The sequence below is a fragment of the Megalops cyprinoides genome, chromosome 5 (genome assembly GCF_013368585.1).
Source record: "Megalops cyprinoides isolate fMegCyp1 chromosome 5, fMegCyp1.pri, whole genome shotgun sequence".
Classification (NCBI taxonomy): domain Eukaryota; kingdom Metazoa; phylum Chordata; class Actinopteri; order Elopiformes; family Megalopidae; genus Megalops; species Megalops cyprinoides.
In genome coordinates, this window is record NC_050587.1 from 6,604,400 (window position 1) to 6,628,349 (window position 23,950).

A 23,950-nucleotide genomic window follows, 5' to 3' on the forward strand; every position below is an offset into this window, starting at 1 on the left:
TGTTTACACACACACTGCATCATGGGCATCTCACCATCTCAAACGCAGAACGAGAACAAACATGGCAGAAGGCGGAGTTCCAACCCTAGGAGGAGGAAGAATTAATCCCAAAAAAGGAGCTTCCTTCATAATATGGAGGTGGTTCGGTTACAAAAGATCAGATGTGAATCAAACGTCTGTGATTTGTAAAGTGTGTCAAAAGCCGTCTCAACAAAGGGTGGAAACACGTCAAATTTGTTCTGCCACCTCAGCAAGCAACAAATAATGTTAAGCAAAGTTTTTGCAACGTTTCCATTTGTTTTTCCTGGGGTTAGATTATGAATCCTGCGAGTATTGGTGTTTGCATTTTCAATGGAATAATTTATGAATAAAATTCATATTCTATTTTTTAGCCTACTTAATTGATATAGTTTAGTATTTGATGATGGTCAGGGTTAAGTTTTACTTTTTTGGATCAATGTTTGTGTTTGCAAGACTGTATGCTGATGTGACTTGTCGCCAAAAAGATAGTGTCGAATGGTACTGTTTTCATAACATCATTTATATCGTTACCGCAAAAAATACCATGAAATATTGTGATATAGTTTTAAGTTTATATCGCCCACCCCTACTGCAGACTGAACCATGTGCTCCTCCCACAGAGGGCAACAATACTTTAAGCACACAAGGACAGAGGAGCAGTGGGCTGGTGAGACGGACCACTTACTGTGTGCTACTTTTAAACATTTATTTAACATTAAACAAACATTCATTTTAAATAGTCACCAAAGTCCTTTTGTGTGAGCATGTATTAAAGTGTGTCCACTGCCAATTGGAGTGGAAGGGACTGGCAAATATTACACTGCTATGCCATCATACACCGCTCTGCATAGACCGCCATCACACACTGCTCTGTGCAGACTGCCACCAGTGTGTCCTTGCACTGCCACACCACCACTTGGTTACACTGACTCCTACTTAAATACAGAAATAGCTTAGACAGCAGAAGACTGTAAGAGTCATCTCAGCCCACACAGACTCAGGAAAACATCAACTATCGAACACACACACCATATAACAGGAGCTACAGCACCACACAGCAGAACACACACCACACAGCAGAACACACACCATATAACAGGAGCTACAGCACCACACAGCAGAACACACACCATATAACAGGAGCTACAGCATATAACAGGAGCTACAGCACCACACAGCAGAACACACACCATATAACAGGAACCACTGCACCACACAGCAGAACACACACCACATAACAGGAGCTACAGCACCACACAGCAGAACACACACCACATAACAGGAGCTACAGCACCACACAGCAGAACACACACCACATAACACAACAATCACAACACAACAGGACCTACTGGGACAGCATACCCAGGGACAGTGTGAACTCTTAAATATGAAAAAAATGGATTAAACCCCTCTGCTCCCACAGGCACAGTGGAACAACAGACTCATAAAAGACCAGATACACTCCACCACCATGTCCCTCTCCCAGTCTGTGACAACACAAGGCGGAAAACAGAGCTTTAAAAACCTGCCAGTCCAAATCCAGGGCTTCCACGCCACAGACCTGCCCGGCCTTGTCTTTCAGCTATGAAAGCCGTGGAGGGAGCTGAAACCTTTGATGTCCCTGAGTCACCTGACAGGGTGACCGCCTGATGACCCCGGCAGCTGCAAGCTCCGCCGATCGATACCGCAGATCTAGCGTGAGACTCACACTCATCCCGCTCTCCATCAGACACCTGTCTTTTCACAGCACTGTACATAAGGGCAGGCCCTGCAGGTGAGGACTATCAGAACAGACCTGCTGCACTTAGGGGAAGTAAGCTGCCTGACCAATCAGGGCCTGCTAATAGCTCTTTTCAAAGCCTTCAACACACACGCCAAACCAGTGCCCGGCTCACAGCCAAGTCAATCAAATTGCCGACGCATGCAATAATCTGGCAGACACAGCACTTTGGGTTTGGCTCTTAATGAGGTTATGTATGCATTTCAGAACAATGTAACCTTGTTTATGTAAGCCTGTCATTACACAGTCAAATTCAAACAAAAAACCACTTCATATGGGACTTTTGATAATTTTGACACAGGGTATCCAAAGTTTGCTATAAATTAAGTAAAGCTGAGGTGTCAGTACTTCGGCCCCCTAGCTGTTGTTTTTGTGTTTCTCCCTGTCTGTCAGTGTCCATGTGCTTTTGTTTACAGCTCCAATGTGTTCCAGCCCTGCCCTGCTCTGCGCCCTGTCCCCGCCCACCTGATTTCCTGATCGCCTCCACCTGCCTGTCTGCCCACCTGCATCCCGTCTCCTCGTCAGCCCAGTCCATTATATACCTGACTTGTCTCTGTCTTGTTGCCAGTTTGTCTCAGTGTTTTCTCTGTTTTGTACCCGCCTGTTTACTCGTGTTGCTGATCTCGTTTTGACTTCTGCCTGACTGCGTACCTTGTCCCTGCCTGCCGTCCTGCCTTGGCTACCTGATCAGCCTGCCTGCCCGGTTCTGACCCAGCCTGTTCCTTTTTTGATCCCTGTTCCTTGGTTGCCCGGTTTGCCTGCCTGCCTGGTTTTTCACCCTGCCTGTTCTGCCACCCTGCGATTCTAATAAAGCCGCTTGGAACTTGGTGGAAGATGGTCTGCATCTGAGTCCGTGCCTGTGCCTTGACATGAGGAGGACAGCATTCTGGCACATAGTTATAACTACTAAATGCACTCTGCACAAGATCCCAGCAAAAAGGGGTCTGTGGCTGAGAGGCACCCAGCTGATTTGGAGGGGCGTGGACAATGATTCAGTGAGCCAGTGAGACAGTGGAGCCAGTAACAGCAGATCCCTGCCCCCTTCACAGGAGCCCACAATGCAGTTCCACACCTTGGCTCCGCCCTCAAAACAGACACAAAGCAGCACAACGGCACTCCAGGAATTACAGTAAGCCTCTTTACAGCAATGTAAGCACTGCATGCAGCTCTCACTTACAAGCCTATTAGTATGTGCAAGGAATCCATTAATCATTCTGTACACAGCTGAGCAGTAAAGGCATGATGTGTGATCCTCCACACAACATTATAACACAAACATTTCTTCCACACTGCTACACTCTCATATTCCATGACAGTGAGAGATGCTGTTCATTACACGGGCCCATGGCTCTGACAGGCACACACATTACAGTTTATCATCATCATGAAGAGCCAAAGCAGTGGACAACAGGAGGAAAGTGATCATTTTTACTGTGCAATAGCCTAGTCCCCAAAACTCTCCATGGTGTTCTATTACTGCAATTCCTCATTACACTAGTCTGGTAAAGCTGAGGCATTATCCCAGACTGTTCAAGTGCCTCTCTTTCATTCATTCTTCCAAACTTTTCAAGCTTACACCAACTGTGCCTCTGGGATCCATTATTCTAGACTGTTCAGTAAGAGGCCATAATTCTTTACGATCCATTAGACTGTGCAGGCCGAGGCAGAGTTTCTCTGGGATCCACTGCTCTGGACTGTGCAGGCTAAAGGAGAGTACACTGAGGACAGAGTGTGTCCACTGTGAAGATACTGTATGGAAATCAAAGTATTAACACATCAGGGACTGGGCAAAGACACTGTGCCTTTATGTTGTCACGCAGAAGTGTAGAATTTAAAGCCAATTGTTTGAGTGAATTAATTACTACATCCCATGTGAGATAACCACAGGAAAAATGCACAGGATTAACACACAGACTTATACAAGTATACAATCTTATACAAGAAAAAATGCACAGGATTAACACACAGCCTTATACAAGTATACAGTCTTATGCAAGAATACAGATTCTGTTATGAGCACCACACACCATTCACACACCTTATTCCTTCATTCCCAAAACAGTGTCAGTGCGCTTTTTGTAGCAATGCACAGATTTTGACGCTCTTAAACAAAGCAAGATTCAGAGTTCTGCTGCATTGCCCCAGGTGGGTACAGTGAAATGTGAAACACCCAGAAAGTTCTTTTGTCAGGAAAGTTTTTCAGGTTGATAAACCATGCAAAACATTTCCTGAACAAATTATGTAACCATTTATGTTATCAGATACTTTTTAAAATTAGTCTGTTTAAACAGATTTTAAGCATCACCAAGCCACAGTGTTAGTTGTAAGTCTTAGTCTTTAAATCATTAGATTTTTAAAAATTTTCTTCAGGATTTTTCAGTTATTTCACTCATGTTTAAAAATGTAAACAGTGATGTGTACACGAAGCAACTCATTAAGAAACTCCTTTCTAAGTGTGTAATGTTTCTTGGAATTCACTCTGTCACCCAGGCAAATCTGTTAATATGGTGCAGCAAATCCAATATTGCAGAATTAGCCCACTTGACGACGGCCTAAAGTAATAAGACTTAATCGCTGCCGCTGGCAGCCCAGGTCTGGATGAATGGGCAGTTTCATTAAAGCACACAGCCCCCTCAACCAAATGTACAGTAGCTAAGCTATCTCATCTCGTAGCTTTTCCACTGCTCTCAGAACGAAATGCCAGCTCCAACATCTGCCAAAAGGATTTACAGTTCCTTTGGTGATTCTGTGGTTGAGGCTTGGACCCACTCGCACACAAGCAACAACTGCGAGCTGTGAACAATAAAAACGACACCACTGAGCAAGCTCCACAACAAAGGCTGAGTGACGGCTGGCAGAGCTTTACAGAATTACCAGCGCTGACTCGGGCCTGACCCAATTCCAGGCCTACTATAAACAAAGCCACAGATCCTTAATGATTGATGTTTTTAAGTTACTGCGTCATGAAAGTACAGGCTGTGCAGATACTGTAGCCTCTTAAGAATGGCCGACAAAACACTGAGGAAAATGACACAAGACGTGCAAGCAGTTTTTCTGTAATATGGAAGAGGAAATCCATTCCCACTATGCATAGGCAGCTCCGAAAAAGTCCCAGGCTTCCTCTTTTGGTTTCATTTTAAATCACTAGTGCACAGATCACAATCAAGCACTTTACTTCACAAGGGCTCGGCTTGCTACAGCAAGAATAAGCAGAAAAATATCTCTATTTGCTCAAATGTGTTAGATCTAGGGCTGTGCGATATGAACAAAATCTCATATCCCGATATAGGTCATTTCATATCCCCATAACGATACATATCACGATATAGCACATTTTCCATAAATTCAATGAATAAATAGTTTATATAAAATGACCGCATGGAAAGGCCTATTTCTTATTACATTTTGAATTATATACTCGACAGATAAAAGGTACTTACTCATATTTGATTATTTTTCTTTTATTTAGAACCTTTGTGCAAATTTTCAATTAACCCTTTCGCGTATACGGTCACACCAGTGTGATTAGCTGTTTAGCGCGTATGCTAAAACCGGTGCGATTAAAACACTAGATTGGAAAAATTCTAGCTAATTTTAGCTTTGGGGAAACAGCGATTTTACGTTAAAAATAGCAAATGCTAACTGAAAACTATGAGAAGCTTAATAACGCTAATGAAAACATAATGAACCATGTACAGCGTGCTACATTGCATAAAAATAAGTTACGTGCGAAAGGGTTAAACATAAAGTATATACATATTAATGTATAAAATATGAAAAGAGGTAAATAGAAAACACTTTTCAACTATAGTTCTGTTTCACGTTCACTCTCCTCCATGTTTGTTTGTGTTGGCTGTCATTACCCGATCTGTGCCTGTTGTCCAATCCCTTCTGCACATGCGCAGATTGGCACTCGTGCCATGTGGAAGAACGCAAAGCGTCGTCCAAATGATGAAAAATATTGCCATAAAGTGTGTGATTTGCAACACAACGAAATAAACGATAGAGCATAATATGAAACGAACAACGTTTTTCAATCGTCACACGATATGTATCGTCATATCGCACAGCCCTAGTTAGATCCAGTAAAATCGTTTCCCATGTCAACTCACAAAATTTGAGCAAATTTGTTTCAGATGACAGTACTGGAAAGACAGGGTGTCACAGGACTGGCTATTATACTCACTTTTTCCGCACCACCGCAGTACTACAGCGTTTTAAATTCATAACTGTCACTGTTATCATTCACTCTTAAAAAATTTTATCATAAAAGCACAGAGAATGAGCTCCATTACTCTCAATTCTGTTTTAATTAGGGTACCCGCCTCGTATTTTCAGCATTAAATTAAAACTGCAGTTTGCAGCCATTTGTGGTTTAAAATTGAATCCAAGTGCTGATCTTTCTTTGTCTGCTTTTCCCATCTCTTAGTGTGACAATGTGCTGTAATTCTCCACTGAAATTCAACAAGGAGCAATGGTGAGTCAAACCAGATCATTTTCGGAATCAGTTTCTGCATACCGTTTAAGTGTGTCTGGCACACACAATGTGAATTAAATGCAAAAGTTTGATTTTTTTCTACCAGATATGCTGCAAAATTCACATTCGTACAATGTGAAACACTAGCCCTCTTCTCCTGAGCTTGCTTTCAACACAGGGATTAATAACTAATGGGACAGTATGATGAAAACAGAGTGAAAATGAACCATCTACCATTTATATACATGATAATATGTGTATTTGTCAGATCATATTAACAGTTCACTGGGCAATTTTAAGTTAGTTTTAATATGCACTTCTTCAGGGTAACCAGCCGAAGACAAAGACTGAGATTCACAAAACCCTAATACAAGACCTGAGGAAACTGCCCTGTGTTGCACATTTAAGCTTTCCCTTCCACTACCACAAGCACTGACACCCCTTTAATAACACACTAGCACACAGCTCCTAGGGCAGGTACCGCAGCCAGACACACTCCGAGAGCCAGTCCTTGTACCTGCAGCTCTCCCAGTGCCCTGCGAACATCTCAGCGTAACCCCAGTGCTGTGAGACACCCGCCGCCTGCCTGCTAGCTCCCAGTCCTGCCCTAGCTCCTGCTCTGTGCCGTTCAGAGTCTGGGAATACATGAATACTCTGGGTGCAGGGATCTGGGCTGAAAAAAATTCATTCTAGAAACAATTTTTGAACAAATGTTACTTGTTCCTGCATTCCTATTCCCAGGCTTTCTATGTTTGCAAAGTTCCTGCTAAACATTTTGTGCATCACAATGTTGGTGATTTAAAAGAATTTGTTAATTAATGCTTACTGCTGCTAATTATTTATTACACTAATATGTTTGTAAAAAAATACAATTAATTATCAAGCAATTTATTGTAAGCCTAAACTGAAATTTAGATTATGCTACAAAAGTTAACAGTTTCAACATTACAAAATTTTGAAGACAGAAAGTCTATTTTGTTTGAAATATCCATCTTAAATGCATGAAGTTAGCTTGATTTTAAGCGTTATTGCATTTTAGTATACAAAAAGGTTTTTATGTTCTCTAAATGTAACACAACCAATTGATTCAACTTCTCTGCAACAAAAAGAGAATCTTCTGACAGCTACAACATTACACACACAACCCAAAAAGACTCAATTTGTAGAAAAAATGTTTCCAAACTTAGAGGGCAGACTTCCTGCTCTGGTCTACTGTCGTTGGACGCAACACACCTGAAGAGAAAATAATGGCCAGGTGCAGTATGCCCTTCATAATGACAGTACAATGGCATTCATGGTACGCATCCTGCAGGTCACAAACGCTGCTGCTGGAGTAGAGTGCACTGCACTCCCTCAACACAAAGACTCAACCACACATCAAGCTCATATTGAGCTCCCCTCTAACTGAATGGCATAAGCTACATACCTCATGCTTATATAGCATCCAGAGTCCGGAGCTGAGGGCCCAGTGCTTACTAACATTTATTTGTATACCACAAAACAAACACAATAAACACTGTAACCTCAGACTGAGAATAAAGTCACATACAGACATAGCTTCAGAAGATATGATGAAGTCTAAAGTCCAATATCCCAATATTCCAATATTCCAATATTTAATATCCCACAAGGGGGACTTTGTTTAGGCCAAGGAGACACTGGCTTATCTGAATACTCTTTTCAGTTTGGCATAACTCACTGTGCATTAATATAGCTTACAGGTTTAAATGTGGGTGTGCATATAATGTTGCTCTCTATTATTCTGTCCTGCCTACATTTAATCATATTTACCTTGTAGCCATCTCTGTTCTTTGTAGCATAGCAAAATTTGCAGGTTTGCTGCATGCTTTCAGGCTGCAGGGTATTATGGGTCTTATGCAGCCACTGTGCACGCAATTGTAAAGCCACAATACTCCATAGAATGGCTTATACCACCAAACACGCCAATGAGAATTCAATTCAGCTGAATACTCTGTGCACTGACAGTTAGAAAGTCTCATGGGGATGTGGGCGGAGGCCATGTGTTTTGGGAGTGCAGGGATGCCAGAGTTTTTGGATTAATCACAAGACAGACTGCACTAGGACCTGAAACCTGAAGAAACACTACTTTTAATCCATGATGAAATAAAAAAAAGAGAGGATGTCCTGAAGGATATACAGTCTCTAGCCATGTATTAGCTAACGAAAAAACAAACTGAGATTAGTCAGAAATAAGGCAGTGAAAACTATATTAGAGACATAACTATGGACACCCACTTCTAAACAGAATCATGGCAAACACTAATATACATATACATATGCAGTAGCTCTTCTTCAGCTGACACTGTTGGGTAAATGCGAAAATACTTGGTATATTAGTGGAGTGGATTACCAGTGGAGGGTAGAGGGCAGAGGGCATCAAGGGCAGACTCCTAACCCTCACACCACGGGAGAGGCGTGCCTTGTCACAGGCTGGGTTTGGGAGGGTCATGGCCTGGCTCTGATGAATGCTGCTGGACTGCTAGTGCCGTGTCACACCCCTCACTCCGATATGGAGGCCCGTCCCATTCACCCTGCTACCTCATCTGATTTGAAATGCATGGCCATCAGTCTTCATCTATCTGGCCAGAGGCTTAATTTGTACAATTAAGCCTGTGAAAGAGTTAGTTATCACTGGAAAGCTGGCTGGTCATCACTTGCCTGAGGCTGTTCAAGCCTTAAAGGTTATCAACAATGACAAAGACAAGGTTACTGTGTTTAAGATAAGGCTCAGGGGATGCATTTCTTGCAATAAAGAATAAAAACGGTAGTTACAGGAATGTGCATCAAAATTGTTACAAGTCTGAATCAAAAATGACTGAACCAGAAATAAATAAAAGTCACACTGATTCTCTCTGTACTTTTCAGACAGTCACAGATATCTGGAATGTCAAATAATGTACCAATACAGTCAAAACAACGTTAAAAATGTTCCCAGCAATTTGAGCACATTCAGATGTAACTCGCAGCTGAAGGGTGTTCATTCAGACACACGGGCCCACCCTGTCCCAAAACCCCATGGCATCACATTCTGTGCTTTTCGCTTCAATTCAAAACCAGCTGACAAAAGAAGTGTTGCGACATCTGTTCATGCTGATCACTCTGACCTTGTGAGAGCTCTTCCTGCTCAAACCGCGACGACCCTGTGGGTCAGTCAGCTTCTCTCCCCTACTGGTAACAGTGTGGTATAGTGGTAAACAGCAGGACTCATAACCTTAAGGTTGCTGGTTTGATTCCCCGCTGGGGTACTGCTGTTGCACCCTTGGGCAAGGTACTTAACTCACAATTGCTTAGTAAATATCCAGCTGTACAAATGGATATAACTGTAACCTATGGAAGTCGCTCTGGACAAGAGCATCTGCTACATGACCTTAATGTAATGTAACGTAGTGAGGGTGGAGGCCTCACTGCAGAGCTATAGGTCAGACCTGCCACTCACAGAGTAGATTATGCAACCTAGTCAAACACTGTTCCACCCCCAGGTATCCAGGTGACTGGCTTATACACCCACCTGCAATGAATATTCTTATTCATATCAAAAGTCCAGTCCACACTCTGATGTTGCAGTGAAGTGCAGGCAAAAGTCTCTCTTTAATGAGCTCTGCTGCTATCAGAGGACACTGGATGATTTCCCTGGCTTTAATGGATCCACTGCAGAGAGAGCAGCTGGGAACTGGAAATATAGCTGCTCAAGCAGAGGGTGTTAGTGGTCAGTAGGGGGCAGTCATCCCTCTTGCAGAACACCAACACCCCGGTGTCATGACAGTGACCCGTCATCTTTCAGAGGAGATGTGACACTGAGGTCCTGGTTGGCTGCTCATCGCTTATCTCACAGAGCAGCATTCTGGCCACTGTCCAAATCCAGCACTCTCAATCTGGCCCTCTAATCACCCCCTGTTTTAACTGGAGAAGATAAATACTTCCATCCCCACTTACACTGGTATGTGGTGAATGTTCTTTTGTAAAATGGCTGCCTTGCGCCCGTTGAGTGGGTGCTACACTCCACTGGTGGTTGAGGAGAGCTTTCCCTGCTCCTCAACTTGCTCTAAGAGTATTATAAGGTGATACATGAATACATCACTGTATTTAGCTATGTCCACACTCCACCTGTGCATGGCAACTACATGCATCCGGATCACCTTCTCTACCTGCACACAGATACCCTGCTCCACCTGTACAAGGGCCCTACACAAATCCAGATACCCTACTCTACTTGTCCAAGGCCAGCACATAAATCATACTCTCCCTGTACAAGGACACTACATCCAAATATCCTCTTCTACCTGCACAGGGACACTCCAAACCTCTGAATGCGAATACTGCAGCTGCCTCTAAAACCTGTCCTTCGATTGTTCACAACATCCAGCAACGAGCTGGTAACTTGGCATCGGTGAGCAACACTGCTGTCTCCTCAAACCATGACACATTATGACAGCCCCAGGGAATGCGCTCCAAAGGTCCCAGCACTCCTCCATCTCCTCCATTCCGTCATGTGCCCCATGCAGCATCTGTGAGCTGTTAGCAGCAGCTGCCTCACTGGTTTACATTTGTTCCAGACCTTAGCCATTCTCAGAATAGCAGTCTGTTTTGTTAGTTAGTTGTTCTATGTGCATTTGAAAAAAACATGTTCATAAGAACTAAAAAAAATAGGCCAAAAAAGGCTAAACTATTCAGCTTAAGTAATCAGCAATGTAGCAATCAGTATGAATGATAAAAGGGAAGCCAGCTCATTCCAGAGTAACTGTTGTACAACTCATTTTAATGGATTATGCTACAGTGCTAGATACAGCATGTGACTACCCTTAGAAGGGGGACACAGAGCATTCAGCAGTGGCCTCTGGCTGCTGTCCCAGGACAGTGACATCAGAGAGAGCACTGACACCGAGCACTGACTCACAGTAAAGCAGTGAACTCAAGGAAATGCCCTGGTGGCTGCATGGCCAATCACCATCCGCTCTCACCGCTTCTAATCAACACGACAGAGATGATTTACAATGAGCTACTGTCATTTCAGACACGTATAAGCCTAACATCAAAAAATGTAGAGGCCCCAGCAACTACAACAGATACTGGAATAATTACAGGCCACAGTCATGAAGACCTAACGTGGACTTTATAGTAGCAACACAATCAAAAGAGTGCAGGCGTGGTGTAGGCTGTGAAACACCAAACCCCAATGAAAATGTCTGCATTGTAACCAGGCTTACCCAAATCCTCCAAAGGTATGGAGGTTCATTCTTTGAAATGGTGTCTGAATACAGCCTACCTTCACTATATGAGCTTCATAATATCAGTTTACATACAGGAAATCATGTGCTGCTAACCGCAAACAGTAACCATATCATATACAATCAAATGCAACAATGTCAACACAACACGTTTTAATCTGACTTCCAGTGGTAAGAACGACAGTCAGATATGCAATATCTGCTGAGGTATTCTCACTGCATAACAAACTGCATCTACAAACATGGGGCCACATGCTGCAGTGAGTCAGGGCTGAAATCAAGCAAGAAACAGCCCTACAGCTGCTCTACAGTTCACAACACAGCAGACACTATTACATCAGCAGCATGACAATGTCACTTACAAAGGTGTGGCTAAATCATCAAGTTAAATTTTTATAGAGTGACCGGACAAAGTTTTAACCTCTTTTTAAATGCAATACATTCACAGAGTTGCTCATTATTGCATTCAGCAATGAACTGTATCCATAAAACCCATAAAATCTGTTCGGTAAGAGATAGAGACAACATTTCTGTTCTGCCTGTTTATCTCCAACATGGCTTCCTGTGTCTTACAGGTAAGGAAAACCCGTGTATTAATAAATTACTATGAAAAGCATTTTCTCCATGGTATCATTGGAGAAATCATCTACTTGGATCATCTACTGATCACCCTTTTAGATTGTGATAATGATGTCACAAAGCTCCATCGAAGACCCTTAGAGATCCTTCAGGGAGAAACAACTGATTTTTTCAGCAGCCTCCAGATTAACTGCCAGTTGGTCTCGGAACAGGCCCAACTGCTGGCCAAAGGAGCCCTCTCTCTGTGTGTCACACCACGCATCCACTTGAGCTGTGACCACATTAAGACATTACATAATCTTAGGGAAGTGAGTATGGCATTGTTTTGCAGCTCAGTGAGCCCCTGTCTTTACCCTTTTTTAACCTCAATTAGAGGAGAAACTCATAGTAGCACCAACTGCCTTACCAAGAGCACAACACACATGCTCATGTGGGAAAGAACCTCTGTTAAAATGCATTAGCTCAAATAGGTAGCTATTAAATCAATTAAACACAAACCTGCTACTGCAGGCAGTTCTTCAGAGGGACGGTTGAGGTTTGAAGCAGAAAAGCTGCCTCTACGGTAAGTCTGCAATTTGTATTCAGTAAGAGGCGAAACATCAACACATTTTAATCCGCAGTGTCCCGTTTCAAAATGTGCACTAGTGCTGAGACAATTGCTTTGACTGTGTTAATAAGGAGGGCATCTGTCCAACTCCATCCCACTGCAGCTGATGATTTCATACAGCTAGGATCACTTAGGTATGGCTGACATACCAAGATATGCAAGAACTGCATGCCAGACCCATCTGTTTACAATAGAAACACCTCCATATAAGACGATACAGTGCCGAAACAGCTCCTTCACTGTGAATACTAGCAAAGCAAATACTAGGGCATCACAGGTGTGCTAGAGTTTTGTCTGTATAAGTACTAATAAGCCTTGACAGGTACTCATACACCTGGCAAAACTTCAGAAAAAGAGGGATGAGCTGGGAGGACCTGTCACAAGCCATGTCACAGAGCATGAAGACAGCAAGCCCAGGTCAGGCTCTCAGCAGCCATGATTGACAGCCATACAATATCACCGAATAAAGAGAGTCCTCTGAACTGTCCACTGTGCTTGATGCTACAAGCTACTAAGATTCTATCACTTTAAGTTTTGCTAAAAAAAAAAAAAAAACTAAGCTGGAAGCCAATATTTAACGTCATTCTATACTGCAGATAAATCTGCCTCATGCAGCTGGGCTATCCTTTTGGCACACACTGGAGTACATTAAGGAACTGCACTAAGAGCCGGGTGCATACTCAGATTAAAGGTACGTAACCTTAACTGATTTGGTATATGTATAAATGGATACTACACAAAAAAAAAAACAAATAGTACATTTTAATGACATGCTTGTGAGAGGCGTCTGCTGAGAAAGTTAATGCATTTAAACCACAGCGATGGCACAGGATGACACAGTTTTGCAACAGAAATGACATCCGCAGCTCTACACTGTTCCACCCGGGCAAGTTCATTAGCTACTTCCACAAACACTGGATTTCAGTAAATCCGAAAACGTCATTAAAGGTTGCAGTTCTGCAACTGCAGTTTCATTCTGCTGAGAGACTCGCCTTCCAAAATGTCATTTTTCCAACACTGAAACCGAGACGCATTTTCATTCATTATAATTATGGGTTAACGTCAGTTTGTTCACTAAGCTCATTAAAAGCATTTGTTCCCAGTTGTGAAAACAGCTTTCAGTTAATATTAATTAAAGCAATATCACTCAGGCAGGGCTGCGATTACTTAAACAGGGAAATACTAACAACGTAGACATGTGTTAAGGCAAATGTTGACATCACTGTAACGTTATTTATTATTATTTTACTTCATTTTGTATTGCTTTCAGATTTGTATGCACACTTGCTACATGTAAACGAACCATCAGCAGTTTTGAGGTCATCTTTTGCTCAGTCCCTACACTGCAGTTCTAAACCCGAAGGTGAGGAGCAGCGCGACTGTTTTCCCTGCACAGAGGCCTGTATACTAGTCCACTCACTCGCAACATGAACAATACACAAACCGGCTTAAATAATAATAAACGGAGTAGCTATTAAATATCACTTCCTGGTCAAAAAATAACGTTTATTGGAATCGTCTGGATGATAGCCTGCTTACATGGAACCATCAAAACATGGTACTCTAACCAGCATGAAAATGCAAATAAATATATTGTGACCATTTTCTCCCTAAATCGGAGTGCCCACAGACACTAAGCAAATGCGTTACTAAGTCTTCCTACGTCTCCTCTCTTCTGAGAGTGGGAGAGGATGTTGGCATTATTTCAGTGCCCCTCTTCTGTGACACTGCTAGCCAGCGAGCAGTGGTAGAGAATAAACGCCAACTCACCAGTGAATCGGTGTTTGTGTCGACAGGGAGCAGGGTTAAGGAAAAGAAGGTAAATTTGCAAAGTATCGATGACGTTTTCCTCCTCGTCTTTTCATCCATACATGATAAGTAATGCCGTGATCCCGGAGTGGGCTCTGTCCCTACTCCTCCTGCTGGTGGCCATCTTTAATCCTCAACATCCAGCAACACAGACAGCTCCAGCGCTGCTCCTTCGCTGCATTCTGGGTAACAGCGCAACCTTCGGCCGGTGGCAGAGATTGGAGACGCCGGAGGATAACGCTCTGGAAACAGACGCGGGGCAAACACTGCCATCTAGTGCGCAACAGGATAATAACAATGAGATACCAAAGTAACGGGAAAAGCGGAAAAACCGTCGCTTGCTGTGTGGTATTTCTATTTCTGTATTTTCTTTTGCTACCAAGATTTCACAGCAATTCAACGTTTTTGTGTAGGTCCAAATATTTCAACGAGAAACAGCTCAAATATTGAAGAGATTATGTATAATAGCATATCTAACAGATTTTTATTTTAAAAAGCGAATAAACATAAAGGAAAAACATCTGTACATAATTATTATTGTCTATGCGCTGGTTTTTCACATAAATACCCTCTTTATTTAATTACAATCCCTGTGGAATTTACAGTATACAGTATACTCTGAATTGCTTTTTAAAAGTTGAGGAGCAGTTGATGATTTCAGTCACACCTGAATTTCCTACACAGACATATACACACATTGTTATATGTAGCATTGCAAAGTGGTGTTTAAAACGTTTGACGTTTGCTGACAGGTACTGTTGTATGTCACTGTAGAGTATTTTCCCTAGATTTATTTCTTTTTGTCCTACAGTTTAGTGGTAATAATGCATAATAAATCAAATTGATTTAATATTGTTTGAATATGGAGAATATGTTTAAAGGTCTGCACGCTTTTAGTGGTAGATTACTGTGGCTGGCTCTAATGTATCACGCAAAGTTGCTGTGACAATTTTATCAAGTTTTCTGTAAATTAAATTTTAAATGCTAAACACACACACACACACACACATCTATGACTCTGGCAGCACAAACTGCAAACTCGAAAGCAAGAGGTAGGTTTCCTTTGGAGCAGTAAATGTATGCGTTTATCAGATTGAGCTGGTAGAGCTATCCTGCGTGAGTTATTTGGTCCTCCAGTGTGGAATAGAAATCACAGTTTCTGAAGCACCTTCTTTGAGATTTCTTTATCCTCAAAAGAGGAAGATGAAAAAACACTATGTGCTGAGTACTGTATGTGAGTCCAGGGTTACGTCCAGGCATCCAGCAGTTACATCCCAGATCAGGAGATTTTGCTACATAAAAGCAGTATTTAACATGCAAAACTGCAAATGTAAGATGAATTGAGACATCTGTTGTGAAAAGAATTGACAATCACGTCCTGCAATTTTACAAAAAATGAATTACAACTCATTTGTTTTTAGTCTGTTTAATCATTCTTCTTGACAACAAAAGCTAGAAAATTAGCATTTGTTTAGAGGTTTGTTGACAAAGAGTGTCGGGAGAGTTCTGTTAGACAGAAATTAAAACATTACCTTTACACTAAGAACCGACATTCGTTAATTTAAGTAATTATTAAAAAACAAACTAATCTGTTTATATTAAATGCCCCCTACCATAGCTAAATAAAGCCATCAATTAATAATCCTAATAATCATTTCTTTGCAAACTGATCACCTGCAGTGGAAAACATACTGCATTTATCCTTTTCATTTGGAAACAAAAGGTATGAAATCCAACTCTCCCAGGCTTTCTTCAAGCTCCATACAGACTGGTAGAGCTCCTGTGAGGCATGCTGTCTGAACTCGCTGGTGCTACAGTGAAACACTGCTGTACTCTTTGTAGTGTAAATCATACATATATAAATTAAAGCTGACATAACCTAAGCCACAGAGAAAAAAAGCATTGAAAAGTAACAGCTGGAAATGACAATGAGAGTCAAGCTGACAGAAATCTACGGTAAATATTACATGTACTCGACAGAAATGAAATGTACAAAAATACAGACCAACAAAAATGGAATGTTACATTCTAATAATGGAGAGAACTGACCAAGCACAATTGAATCATCTATAAATCCTCCTCAAATGGAAGACAAAAAGCAGAACTCCAGTAACGCTTCATTTGAACTCAGATCTGTTCTTCATACCAATGGGAGTCATGCGCTTGCGATGATTGCGATGATTCCATAGTATTACTGGATCTTAGCAATACCAGTCTAAAGTAATGTAATGTGTATCATTTACTCACATTCATGGTGCCTAAAGCATCCTGCACAGTAGCAGAGCAATGAGAACTATTTTACAGATCGATTTATTAACTCAGCCAGTTCCCCCTTCCCTGCTACCAGTTAGTTTATCATAGTGCAGTTAACTCCACTCCCTGAAATGCTCATTATTTTTTGCTGAGTCACCAAGCTGGTTTCTTCTTAAGCAGAAAGCATTTGATTTTCACAGCACTGTGATTAAAGCTTCCTTTAGGCTGAAAAAGACCCAGCTTGGGATTTGGAACCATTCAAGTCAAAAAAGGAAGCACTGCATTAGCCAATACTGAAACAGCACCATTCTACAGCAAGTAAAGCTGCCCTATTATGTAGTTTAAAGAAATAATACTGACACAATAAATCAAAATTAAATGAAATCATAAATGTTGTAACTTAGACATCCCTTTAAAAGTGAGAAAATTAGATTATGCAAGTTTAGCAAAAGTCTGCATAATCACAACATAACTATTTATGTGTACAAAAACGCTGGCCAACCATAATGCTCTCTGGAATTGCCTCAATATATGCTTGTTTTAGCTGCTGAATATAACATTTTCAGATTATTACAGTATATAAAACAGGCAAAATACTGATGTTAAGCAAAATTACATGGCTGTAGACATAATACTCAATGTAACATGAATGAAATATTGTTTACAAAAATAAACCAACATGTGCTCACAAATTAAAAAGTACTCAGACATTAAATACTGTAAATGTGGTCAGTAAAATTCATTTTGAGGACATTTGATATGATACATCAAGTATGCACAGAAATACAAACACTGAGATAACTGAGTGTTAAAACTGAATCGAATGTTTAAAAATGGAAGAGAATCTTCATGATGCAGAAATTTCAGCATCTCCCCTGAAACTTCTCGTACTCCTCTCTGAGACAGCCATAGACGGTGTGGTAGAAGTGCCTGTCTGTGGCCATGAGGTCAGTGACGATCTCCGTGTGGTCCATTTTGGGCAGGAGGTGAAGGGCCACCTTCACGGAGAGTGAGGCAAGGACCTCGGCGAACCTGACAGAAGACTCTGGAGGGACGATGATGTCATTCGTTCCATGGAGCAGGCAAAAGGGAGGCACCCTGCACAGGCAGGACAGACAGAGAGAGACAGAGATTAAACACCCCCCATTTCAAGAGCCTTCAGTGGCACCCTGGTCACCTTTCTGTCCTTTACATACAGTAATTGTCTGGTAAATGTTATTTAGCAGATTTCTTACCGTTTCTTCCTGAAGCATTCATTGTAGTTGGACATAATGATGACCATACCTACAGTGCTGGGAATGTATGCGCTAAAATGAAATGAGACTCACACAATAAAGCAAAGATACCTGACTGTGGCAAAAGGACTAGCGCAGGCTTACCTTTCCAATTTTTCCTCAGAGAGCTTCTTCAGTAAAGCTGTGGGTGAGTAGAACTCAAAGTTCTCCACTCCCCCCATGGCTTTGTGCATTGTGGAAACATACTCGATGCCCCTCATCTTCTCATGCTGGTAATGGTCCAGTATATCATAAACCCCACTCAGCCCTGAAATTACAATTCATCCACAGCACACTAATTAAATACCACTAATGAAATCAGCTGCAGTTACCCCCCCCTCCCCCATCAGCTGCAGTTACTTCACCTCATCTGCAGTTACCCCACCAGCTGTAGTTACCTCACCTCAGCTGCAGTTACCCCACCAGCTGTAGTTACCTCACCTCAGCTGCAATTACCTCACCAGCTGCAGTTACCCCACCTCAGCTGCAGTGCACCCCCCCCGTGGACTTTACTGACACAGATCTGACTGCTGTTCACCTTTGATGCCCAAACCACAGATGCTGAAATAAATATCTACGGCTCAAAACAGAAGTAAATGTTTGTGACATCAGTTCTTGATGACAGGCACAGAGGCATGGCTGTAAAGTATACCCCCGCAGCCCCCGCGAGGTAGGGGGCCCTGCAGTCCAAACGGGCCCTGCCCCCGCCTGTCAACAACTATTATGATAACAATTTAAAACAAAAAAGTTTTTATCTATCATTTAGACAGCTACTGACAGTGTTGGCAAGATAAACAGTTAGCCTAATTGTGTTTAAGTTATTTCTTCAATATATATAAGTTAGCCATATGAAGTTAGTTAGCCTGTAGATGCTGAATCAGAACAATTAATATTTTTTACTTTATTAGATTTTCACATACCTACAGGGAATTTGTCTTTGCAATATGGTACAAGCTCTCCTGTGCCATGTTGCTTCTCAGATATGTTTTAATTAGTTTCAGTTTTGAGAAGAATCTTTCGGCCCTTGTGACAGTTACAGGTAGAGTAAGAAATAATTTAATAGCCGTGGCTACATCAGGCACACTTGGTAATATGGAGTGGTGCTTTATGAATAGAGTGTGGGCCAAATCTTGAACTGAGCCATGTTCGATTTCCTTTATGGCAGACACTAACACGCGTCTAAATGAGAGCGCTTGTTCTGGAAAACCCGCGGATAAGTCATCTTTGTATTGCTTGGCTAGGGCACTTGCTGATTTATACATTTCATCATCGGATTTTAACAAAAGTTCTTGTGGGTGTCCATCCTGAGTATTTAAAATAAACACGCTTGCAGTCTGGAATTAAAGAGGGTGGTATGGGATTTTGCTCATTGATATGCCAAAAGATGTGCGTGTATATACTTGCCTGCAAGCCTGTAAGAAAACAGATACTGAACTACAGAAGAACTACAGGCTACTGTAGTCCTACAGATGAATGTGTATTCACAATTGTTGTAATCTTTGTTTCTCTGTTTGAGAAACCGATTTAAAATAAAAAATAATTTGGCCTTAAAGGAAAAGATTGTTCTATTTATCTTGACAGTACAGTTGTGTAACAATCTGAGTTGAGTGGGCAGGCAGGCTTTTTACAATAACTTTGATAATGAAATCCTGCACTCTGCAACAATAAGTAATGAGGAGGTGTCAAATATGGAGTACCCTGGACAGCTCCCACAATCACGGCCGTCACAGGACCAGCACCTTGACAGCGGTTGTGACACTTTATAGTTTGTAATTTTAAAAAGCTCCATCAGTTTAAAATGTATTTAATTAACTCCATAATGTGTCCGGTGTTATAGAGTGGTCTGTTAAATTTCGTTGTGCGTTTGAAACGATAAGTATCATCACTATGAAAGACGTTAAAATTCGCCTTTCTGCTATGCTATGTCTTTATCAAATCTCGATTTTGTTTCACAGTTGGGGAAACATACTCATTAACATTTGAAACAACAATGTTGTCCCCAGCAACTGCTCTGAATTTTTCCAGGTTTCACTGGATAAGGCGCACCTTATGGGGGTACGAAACCATGAGGAAATGAGCAGAAAGCATTCAGAGATTTTAAGTCTCCATGGAACTCATTCATTCTCTGGTCACCTGTGACTCCTTTGATTGACAGGGTAATCTCCCTCTGTTTGGCTGCATCTATCGCCAGCTCCTCAGTGCCCTCAACCAAGAAGAGTGTGGTCAGCGCACACAGATGGGCCCCTGCTGAGTGGCCAATCAACACGATGTTGCCCTGTAAACACACAAAGGCACGACACTTACACCTGGGCAAAGCATTACAGTGCAGAGTGTTACATAGCATCTGCACCATGGCAATGCACAAAGACAGAGGATTAGCAGGAGCAGCACCCAGCACCACAGCTTTGCCAGGGTAATGATGCAGATAACACTATAAACAGGATTCAGTGTTTGTGGCAGTTATCATGACATGTTTACAAGTACTACTTACTTTATCTATATTGAACTGTGACCCATTTTCCCCTACCCACACCAGACAGTCAGCAATGTCCTGGACCATGTGTAAAACAGTACCCTAAAAAAAAAAAATTACATGACAGCCCATAAATGCCCATTTACTGCAATACACATACATTTTTGTCAAATATACAAAATTGGTTGTATTCTACCCTAAACTTTTTGAGTATGTTTGGTAATGTACCTTTGGATAGGTGGCATAATCGGGGCAGACCACAGTAGCATTGAGCTCTTTTGCCATCTGCAAGGCTAGCAGGCAGTAGATGGATCTCTCCCCAGAACCCCATGCTCCTCCATACACAAAAACTACCACCGCTGTAGGAACACCGCCTGATTGGTCCATGCTCGGAGAGTAGTACAAATCCAGTTTGTTCCCACGGCGACCAAAAGTGATGCCCTTTTATGAGAACATGACAAGCATTATAAACTACAGATTGATATGAACAGTAATGATGTCACTATAGTGGAATTTACACACTGCTGTTTGGAATTATATACCATAACCACACAAATAAAATTTAACAATAAACTACAATTACAATTACAACTACAACTACCATCACTGTTAAAATTACACATAAGAGCATATATTTTTATTTCTTGGTCTGATATGCAAATATAGCCTACTTTGAACTCATATAATCTACATTTTCAGGTACACTTACTTTTTCATAATGTTTATGGTTGTCAATGTTATTGTACCATGACTTCCACTGAAAGTACAGTTTTCCATACTGGAGATACTTAAGCATTTCCAGCACAGCTCTAGTCAGAGAGTATATCCGCCTGGAGAGAGAGAATTTGACACAGGTAAACCACTTCTAATTCATATATACCTGAAACACAATAGATACCACTTAAAAGATTGCAATATCAAGCACCATTATAGTAAAACAGTATTATGTATACTATAATACAATATCAAATATTACAATATCAAATAATTTACCTTGGCCGTAGAGCCTCTATATACTTCTTGTACCCTGGTTTATTTGGCCAGCCGTACATCCACTGTGCAACGAGTGAGATACTATAAGGAATGATAACAAACAAAGCACCGGCCGCCATCGGCAGGGAAACGTGGTACCGCAGCCCCAACCTGGGAAACACACAGCACGCCAGACAGGTTACTAAAAGATAAAAACGGAACTCTTTGTTATATTTTATAATAAATAAATTAAGTGCCGTTCCAGAAGGCTGCTGCCTGAAGGTACACACCAACTTACATTTTATTGCACCAGAGACACTAGCCAAGCGGACGGTCTGTGCGCACTTTAACTGAAAGAGAGAGGGAAATGCAGAAAACATGTGCAGAAAGGTGTCAGAGGAATATGTCAGCCAGAAAGCATGCTCATAAAAAGCGCAGCGAGCGATGTGACAAGCTGCTTCAACCGTGTTCTCCGCGAATCGTTATCTATTCTGAAATTCTCTATTAAGGCTCAAGCAAGCCTTCTTGACAAGAGCTCTTCAGCTGGCTATAAGTGGATAAATTTTCATGATATTGACAAACCACTTAATTTTTTAAAAAGTTGGTGAAGTTATTTTCCATAACAATTAACTTTATGGAAGTCTTATTATTAACGTATTGCAGAAGCTTATCGTAAGTAAAAAAAGAATGCCGATATTTCAGGAATTTAGCGGTTTTTAATTCTTTTCCCAGCTTGCTCCCATTGTCATTACGTTTTCAGTGTGAAAACCTTTCAGATCGATCTGGTGCCCGTCTTTAATGTGGTACTCCATCTGTCACACGGTTTTTTTTTTCTTTTGCAAATAGCCAATTTGCTATTGAGGGAAATTCAAAGCGCACAAACGAAAGCATTAGGTGCATCCACTGCAAAATTACACACGAACCACCTTGCACTGTCAAATAAAAATCAAAATATCGCACTGCCATCTGTTCGTTCAGAATACCAGGACTGCAACCTGCAATAGACAATGCTACAGCGTGGAGACACAGTACTGCTAACTGAATTACACTCTATTGTAGCTGCCATGAGGCTGAAAACGGCCTATGTTGGAATCACTCATCTCCGCTCTTGCTAATGTAAGATCTGTCGCCAGACAGCTTCTATTGTCTATAATTACACAGTACAAGGAAATACCAAATATAACACACACGAACGTGTCACACATACTGTATATTACTAATATTATACGATAACATTATTGGCCTCTCAGAGCAACAACTTAGCACATTAGCAACTCAACATAGCGTCTGTCCTGAAGCGAATCTTTACGATGACTTCATAAGCAAAGCGAAATACAATCGCCTAATGTTCTGTTTAATATCAATATACAATTAAGTCTGACTGAGCATATAAATATCTTTAAAGATGACTTAATGACAGCGGTTGTCAAGGTTATTGTGCATCAACAGAACGCAGACAGGCATGGCATGGCTGGAAAAACGTTCGAAACAATGCTGTAATGAATGTGACTTTTGTATCAAGCGCTTATAAGGTTAAAGAACCAAACAATATGTTTTTCCATAAAAGAAGAGGTAGAATTGCAGACCTGCGCACTTGCTAGCCGGCAGACATGAAGAACACGCACAGGAAGCCGGGCTGTCAGACAGCAAAAGCCTGGAGGTTGCGCACAGGCAGCCAATCAGAGCGAGGAACCGGGAGCCGCTGGTTTCAAGCGTTTTCCCCAGCAAGAAGGTAACAATGCATAGCATGTATTCACATGTTTGCATATGTTTAACTTTACAATAAATTTACAGTTTTAGCCATTCCGATACCCGAGTGAGAAACGTTCTATACGCGAACCTGATCCTCAATTATGCATTCTTCTTGTCAGTACTGTCCCAAGGTTTATTGGAGGACCTACGACTCTACTAACTTGCCTCTTTAGATCCTTTCCACCTTTCTCTTTTATTGCAACGACAACAGTCACATGCTGGAGACATATTTGCAATCATTTACATTACAATTCCTGGGTGAGGTCTGGCATTCGCTAAATTAATGTCGGTCCACTATAGTTACTGCGTAGCGCTGCTAATGGGGAACAGTGGTAGGAATGTGAATTGCGCGTTTTGTGGTGGAGCGTTTCAGTTTGTCCGCGGACTGAGACGCCGCGACAGCTGGCAAACGGTTGTAAACGTCGATTCTGAGGTCACCATGTATTGGCAAGGCATTCGCCAAGACCCCAAATAAGATATGTTTATGAACATACAAAGATGATGTTTACAGTTTCCATTCTAACAATGCAACACCTTAAACGGAGTTGATTGGTAGCTTGTTTTCAGAAAATGTGGGTGATCTCTGCGCTTGAACAAACAGATCTTGAGTCAGCCTGCTAACGGCAAATTCAGCCCTAACCATTTGGCGTGAAGTTTTTACTCTGACCCAAGATCAGTTGTTAAGGGCAAATTATAGCAAAGCACAG

The 23,950-nt window shown here is 41.6% G+C and overlaps 2 protein-coding genes across 3 annotated transcripts in view; both read right to left on the reverse strand.

The window, feature by feature from the left end:
- The window catches only part of LOC118777415 (WD repeat and FYVE domain-containing protein 3), a 75,097-nt gene extending 60,415 nt beyond the window's left edge, over positions 1-14,682 (reverse strand). For both annotated transcript variants that reach the window (XM_036528284.1, XM_036528285.1), the window contains exon 1: positions 14,481-14,682. The gene's annotated coding sequence lies outside the window, so the exon portion shown is untranslated. The remainder of the gene's footprint in view (positions 1-14,480) is intronic.
- A 2,828-nt stretch (positions 14,683-17,510) lies between these two features.
- LOC118778516 (probable isoprenylcysteine alpha-carbonyl methylesterase ICMEL2) lies at positions 17,511-23,139 on the reverse strand. The gene is made up of 9 exons (XM_036530070.1): positions 23,078-23,139; positions 21,790-21,841; positions 21,513-21,662; positions 21,229-21,349; positions 20,748-20,960; positions 20,538-20,621; positions 20,180-20,321; positions 18,152-18,314; positions 17,511-17,870 (listed from the first exon to the last, which is right to left on the reverse strand). Coding segments are annotated over exons 2-9 (1,110 nt in total). The 5' UTR covers positions 21,792-21,841; positions 23,078-23,139; the 3' UTR covers positions 17,511-17,635.
- Positions 23,140-23,950: the final 811 nt, after the last annotated feature.